We start from the raw sequence: 7,286 nt of genomic DNA, 5'->3' as shown, positions 1-7,286 counted from the left end.
CAAGCTTTTTTTGTCCGAATTGTAATTATTAATGAGACATATTATTCTTCAATGATATGGCAAAAATAGGTTATTCCCACTATCTACCACCAAGTCGTTACCAGTGGTACAGGGTTTTTTTTTCCCACCCCTTTTTTTGGATGACCCCTAAGGAATTTTATCATCACTAAAATACATCTTTGGTAAAGTCGTTCAATACAACCTTATAAGAATGGTGATATAGACCAAAAACATGTATGTAAGTGGCTAATGGCCTCGATTATAGCAACATTTAAAGTGTAATGAAACAACATTTACAGAAAACGTGTATTCTCTTATGATCTTATATCACACCTCATTCATCCATTTACAGTACTGTCTGTGATTATGCATCTCGGCAATCTGTCTCTTCTGCTACAGATAGCATACAAAGGGAAAGTGACATACATGATACCAGTTATTAATATAGAAGTCTGCAGTCCAAGAAATATTTATGCCTTGAATTTGACAGTTGAAGCATATGTTTTAGTAGGGCTCCATATGTATATTATATGTGGTAACTCAACTCTGGTTGCTGGAAGTTAACATTTCAAAATTGTACCCTGTGAATCCAATACACAGTGTACTGCATCAGTGGATTGGATACCCAGGGTACAATTCAGCTACCACAAAACATATATTATGGCGCAGTATAGTTCAGCTGTAAAATTCTGAGGCACAATTTTTTCTTAATTTTTACACCTGATCCACTCCTCGATTATAGATATTTGTGAAAAAACATTTGCCGAGGTGTACAACCTACCTAATACTTTACTGAGATACTTTAAAAGCAAAATGCAATGTTGATCACACTCTAGTCTGAGTGTACTCAGTTGGGAACCTGAAGGAGTGGTAGCCAAGGGCCATGATGTTTGGCAGCAACCCTGCATTGGGGATGATGTTCCATGATAGAGTTAGTGTTACATTGTTATGGCCCCTGAAAACATACAACATTGTGGATTATTATTTAGAACATTACACATGCCTGACTTGTTTTCTGATTTTGTCATTTTTGTTCTGGCATAGGTAAAGCAGGGTGAAGAACTTTCATTTAATTTTACATTAATCACTATTTTCTAGAGATCTTCATGTTTCCAATCTTATACATTTGTAGTACTTGTTTGGCTCACACAAACAAAATTCTGAAATGTGATCTATGTATTTTTTTAAATATTTTTAAACAGAAATATTAATTAAAAGAAACCAGCTGAATAAGAATCTGAATAGAAAAAAAAAAAATATACAATATATTTTATGTGTTTTACTTACTTCAAGCCTTTACCATCATCCCAGAAGTAGTATTTCGTGTTCATATTTTTAAAGTCAAGAACAGCATTTTCTCCTCTTAGAATAATCTTGTCCCAAAGTACAATTTGGTTGAGCTCATTGTTGGGAGTAATGTATTCTGCTGTGAGGTACAAAAATAGCTGTTTCACATTCCAGTTGAACAAATGGGATAGATCAGTCTTCAAATCGAAAGTAAGGAAGCCAAGATCATTTCTCTCCCTAGAAACTCCATAATCCGGCACGTTCTTGCTGTAATAAAATAAATGTTTAACGGGGTTAAGACATTTTAAAGAACACACAGGTTACAGCAATGTATAAAGATAATTTTACTCAACTTACACGACTACTTTTACTGTGTTCATTTGGGCATTAGTTCTATAATCCACAGTTAATGTAGACAGAAAACACAAGAAAGTTAAGCATGCTAGTACGCTAAGTGTATACGTTAATATAGCGTTTCCTCTCGTTAACACTGAATACATTTTTGCAGCTTAAATTAAAATTGAATAAATACAAATTTCTTTTAGCGGTGGCTACAATGCTAACCTCCGCAACAACTGTTTGACGTTTAAGGACACGTCAATTGTAAACGTCACTAAAGTGTGTTCAAAAACCATTTAAAAACTTATATTCTGATAAGGGAAATAAAACCGTGTCTTTATGCGTAGGTATACATAATATGAAGAAATAAATATAATAGGAATGATATATATAAAGAATGGTAGCTATATACTTTTCTTTATAATACTTATAGGTTTACAAAAAGCGACATGTTTGTCATTGCAAATGTAATATCGATTCTGGCAAACCTGTAATAAGAAAAAGGCGGCAAATTTGAAAAATGATAGCGCGGATGCGATGGTACGATTATGTTTGGGGCAAATGGTACGAAAGGCTTAATTTTTACATCGGTGGGATGTTATTTTGACATATGTTTTTTTAATGATTTTATTATATAGCCTGTCCCAGTGCCAAACTCGTTTAGTTTCTTATTGAATTTGGAACCTTGACCACAGAATAAATAATAGTACTCGTACAGAAAGGAAACTTTCTACAATACCGAAGTTTGATAGTGATTCAGGGACAAATCATGTTGGCCCTTTCTAATGTATGGCACTATCCCTTTCGGCTATTTAGGGTTGTCAAAATTCGAGTGATTATCTTATCTGTGGTGTGGTTGTGAACGCAAAGGATCGTCAAGTTGTGCCAACCCTAATAATTGCTCGTAGTAATGCTGAGCCCAACGGAGCCGAGAGCGTCCGAACGCTGCAGTTTCCCCCAACTGGCATCTATCTACACCTCGCGCCCCGACATTGTGAATGTATATCCGACATCAGGGCTATAACCGCGAAAATCGAAGTTCGTAAATTGCGGGCATTTTTCTCTGTCATTCTAATTACATCTTGAGAGTAAAAGAGAAAGATCCCCGCATTTTGCGATTTCGATTTTCGTGGTAGACCCCCCAGATCAGACAATGTGAAAACGCTCTTTCGTCACTCGATTGGTTTTACTTTATACGAGATACGAGTGTCGCTAAAGACTTGAAAGTAAGAAATATATATAAAATTATTATGGTGAGATTAGATTATTATGGGACTTACCATGTCGAGTGGAATAGGTAGGTAAGTATTCATGTTTAGTTTTTATTCAAGGTTTATTCAACTTTCGCTATCGGTTTTTTTTTCTAAATTTACTTGTTTGTAAAGTACAAGGTAGGTAGGTACTCTTGGCGTAGCATACAAGGTCGCAATGAATAAAACAATACAGATTGTCACCATTGTCATTTATTGTAACATCCTATCATCCTAAATCATTGGGTAAGCACTCTCCTATCAACCACTAATGCCAAGGCTAAAACGATTGTGAATACCGATACCACTCTGGAGATGTCGGAACTATTGCACGGGACCCCTCCTGGTATGGAGCGACAGAAGCACACCCTAGTGGCCCAGCTCCCGTTGGTCGACTGGTAGCAGCCGTTGTTGATAGCGTTTCCGAGCTGATCGACCGCTCTCGTGCACATGTATGTAGAGTTTTCCGCTGTTAATACAAATTTTATGCAAAATGAAACAAAACAAACAACACAGTCATGGACTGTGTTTTGGTAGGTATGGAAAAATTTAGCCTAGCGTCTAGAGACTTTATTGTGCAAATAATGCAGCTTGAATAAGACCCCCTTAAGAAGTTTCTGAAGAAACCACATTAATAACGCGGAAAACTTATTAACTGTGAAATAATGTACGAAAACAATATACTAGAATACTTAAAACGGCGTATTACGCGGGAAATCGTATCAAATGTGAATGTGAGTGCAATGAGCTTAATTTAAATACCATAAAACCGTCAATTTTTTTCTGGAGGATACTTAAGTAAATGTCACCAATCACCATAGTTAAGAGAAAATGGGACTCTGTCTTAAAACTGCCCTTTACACCCGTTATACATAATATTTATCCACTATTTAAAATGTTGAGTAGGTAGTTGGCAAAGTTAATAAAAGATTAGCAGTATAGACTCACGTAACGAGCGCATATACATACCTATGTCATTGAAGTAGTATGTATATTGTGCGCAGACATCGTTAGGACCCAAAATGCACGAGGCTTCCAGTGAATGGTGCGTCCATATGTACTCCACGTCGGGCCATGTGCCGTCGTCTGTGGATGCAATGTGTGAAGTTGTGTATTTACGTAACCAAGATGGTGGAGGGGGCGTATAACCAGGAAAAAACAGCATTTAGAGAAGAACAAAAGATATGACACGCCGCGGAAAGTTTACCTCAAATAAGTTACTGTGAAAAATTACTTGATAATGTCCTATAATATGTATTTATACATGAAAAGTACCCTATTAAAGTTTAGTACACAAAATCTTAATTCAACCAGTACAGTCGACGACTAGAAAAAGAAACTTACAAGATGCCACCAAAGGCTTCTGGCACGGCACTCCTCTCGCCAGCCGGGTCGCGTCGTTACAGGTGGCGTTGAGGAACACGCTGTTGTTATTGTACTGAGGACCCAGCCACGTGAATTGGAAGCAGCGACTTACTTCATTTGATTGTGATACTACCAGTACTGCACCTGTGTTTCGTAGTTGGTTTAGCATAAACAAGCTTAGATAATACAGTTCATTCATGTACAAAAGGAAAAAACTAATTAACTGCCTTCAAAAAAGTAGGTTATGTATTAGTTTTACCTACTTACCCCGAATTTACTTCAACGATTTAGGTACTATATTTTTGTTTATTGTTAGTTTATTGTAGATCTGAGCGCCACAGCAAAATAAGCACTAAGAAAATTTGCTAGCACCGCCTACCGCTGTACATACTTACATTTCTTTTTTAGAGTTCCATAGTTAAATAGGAACCCTTTAGTTTCGCCAGTCCATGTCCGTCTGTCTGTCCGTCCGCGGCTTTGCTCCGTGAAGGTTAGTGCTAGAAAGCTTCAATTTGGCATGGATACATAAATCATGCATGGCGGCAGATCGCTCCGAAGGAAAACAAATATACCCCCCCCCCAACCTCCAAAAAAGAATCATAAAACATAAGCTTAATACATAAATACTTTCGATGAAAACTATAGCGAACATGATCGGTCATGCTGTTTTTGAGTTATTGCAACAAGTCTTCTTTAAAAAGACGTACAAAGCGTGATAGAATGGTAACTACGGAATCCTACACTGAGCATGCTCTCGGTCAATTTTTTCGCTTGGATAAGTTTATAACGTGGTCGAGGCACTCGAGGCATAATAATCCCCAATAGTTCCCAAATCAGGTTCTCTATCTATACTTACATAATATATCTCTATCTCTATTTCCAAATCTTTAGTATTTTATTCGGTATCAATATTACTACCTAATTATTAATAATTAGGTAGTAATATTTTTATTAATTAGGTAGTAATATGGTGACTCGCAGATTTGTCAAATCTAACCTTTAAAGGTCTGCGCGTCATCGTATATGACACGAACAGGCTGACGCAACTAGGAACAGAACAAGTTTTGTATGGAGTTTGTTTCGCAAATCATTGCCAACGAAGTAAAAGAAAACGTCAGTGCTATTTATTCTGTCAAGTTTACATCAAGTCAACTGTCAAACCTAATTGTTTTGTTTGTTATGAAGGCTTCAATGTTTTGTTCGATATTTCGTGCAATTTCTTTTTTATTTAGTGATATAATCGAAAATAGTGAACCGTGATCAGAGTAAAGAGCGAGTTTTCTACAATACCACCGAGAAAACGGTTTATTAAGTGTGAAATATGTGGCAAGCGAGCCACTCGTGTAAATCACGAAAAAAGGGATTCTATGGCGAAATTTCCCTTGGATGAAGACAGGTAAGTATTGCTTTAGATACGCGTTTTCATTCATCATCGGCGGCCCGATCATGAAACTGCTGAAGTTACGTAAGTAGTTGAGTTAGGTACAGTTGACGTTAAAATATGTTTACATATTTTGCCTTATTAAAAAGAAAGAAGGTGGAAAGTATAAACATATTGTCTTTACCTTTGGCTGTACCTTTGTATTTTCTTCATTTTTATTTTCAGTCTAAGTATACACATCTATTGCCATAGTTATATTTATGTGATATATTTTATATCTATGCTACATTGACATTGGTCATTTTATAGTGTCCGCCCGAGAAACAGTATACCGGAGACAGAAGAGCCCTCATAATTGGTGAGTCGTTACCTTTTTGGTTATGAAGTTTTTGGGACCCATTTATTCTTAGACGATTTACATAGGAGGCCAGAGTAATTAAGTACCTACATGACTTACGACTCAGCATTGCTACGAGCAATTATTAGGGTTGGCAGAACTTGACGTTCCTTTGCGTTCACAACCACAGATAAGATAATCACTTGAATTTTGACAACCCTAAATAGTGCCATACATTAGAAAGGGACAACATGATTTGTTCCTGATTCGCTGTCAAACTTTGGTCTTTTAGAAAGTTTCCTCTCTATACGGTAGTACTATTATTTATTCAGTGCTTACGACAAAAAATAAATTAATATATCGCTGTCTGCCCATTACACACCTTGGTAATACGACACTCACTTCACAAACTTTAGGACAGTAAATAAGGTACCTAACCTATACAGGTACATTTGTATGTCTTCTTGGCGGAAAACTTAGCTTCATTTTCTAATTTGATAGGCTGTAGGGAGGGAAAGGACGTTCATAACTGCTATAAAAAAGGAAAACCCGCAACAATTTAGTTTAATCGCCTCGCTACCAATTGGGTATGACGTATTACTTAATTAAATCTAACTTGCAAATTATAAGGTATCTTAGGCGGGTCTGTTTAGAGCTAAGCTATGACGCGTAGGTATGTAATGGGTTATTTATTGTTTTGATTATTTCGCCATCTCAGGAAAATATTGAAATAATTCTACTGTTTTCCTATAAATTGCACGACAAAATAATTAATAACATGAAAAAGAAGAAGGAAATCCGGGAATGGTCCTTAAAATACATAATATTTATCCTTAGATGACGTTCGCGTCACATCGACGATTACACATGACATGACTAATGTTCAATACTCACATGACACTAAAACTAACACTGTTATCACTAAATTGACCCTAGTCATATTGTTTACCAAAATAAACAGTCGTTTTTGGAATCGTAATTAACTTATTACTCCCGCTTTCATTGTTTGACGAATGCAACTAGGTAATTATTTGCTTTGTCAATTTACCTAGTTATCGTATAGGGGAATCACATCGCATATTTAAGTGATAAGTCTCACTGATTAGATTTGTGATGGGTAAGATTTGATACCCGATACCGTGACTTATCTTCCTACGTATTTATATAATAATCTTGAAAGACAGGAAAGTTAATACCAGGTAGGTAACTAGAATACATTAATTAGTATACTGCACTAAGAATGACAGAGTAAAATGACAGCACTTCGAAGAATATTTCGGACTATGAAAATAATAATGACAAGGGTATAAATACATTTACTAAGTTA

General features: G+C 36.2%; 1 protein-coding gene across 1 annotated transcript; it reads right to left on the bottom strand.

Annotated features, from left to right (window-relative positions):
* Positions 1 to 292: 292 nt before the first annotated feature.
* Positions 293 to 6,998, bottom strand: LOC133517212 (signal peptidase complex subunit 3). Its single transcript, XM_061850419.1, has 7 exons — positions 6,854 to 6,998; positions 4,221 to 4,385; positions 3,846 to 3,962; positions 3,235 to 3,345; positions 1,645 to 1,795; positions 1,288 to 1,554; positions 293 to 955 (listed from the first exon to the last, which is right to left on the bottom strand). The coding sequence occupies exons 1-7, from the start codon at positions 6,897 to 6,899 to the stop codon at positions 826 to 828; spliced, it is 987 nt and encodes a 328-aa protein (XP_061706403.1). The 5' UTR covers positions 6,900 to 6,998; the 3' UTR covers positions 293 to 825.
* Between the last annotated feature and the right edge of the window lie 288 nt (positions 6,999 to 7,286).

The sequence above is a fragment of the Cydia pomonella genome, chromosome 4 (genome assembly GCF_033807575.1).
Source record: "Cydia pomonella isolate Wapato2018A chromosome 4, ilCydPomo1, whole genome shotgun sequence".
Lineage (NCBI taxonomy): Eukaryota > Metazoa > Arthropoda > Insecta > Lepidoptera > Tortricidae > Cydia > Cydia pomonella.
Note: the sequence above shows the minus strand (reverse complement) of the source record. Positions and strands in the feature narration are given on the sequence as shown.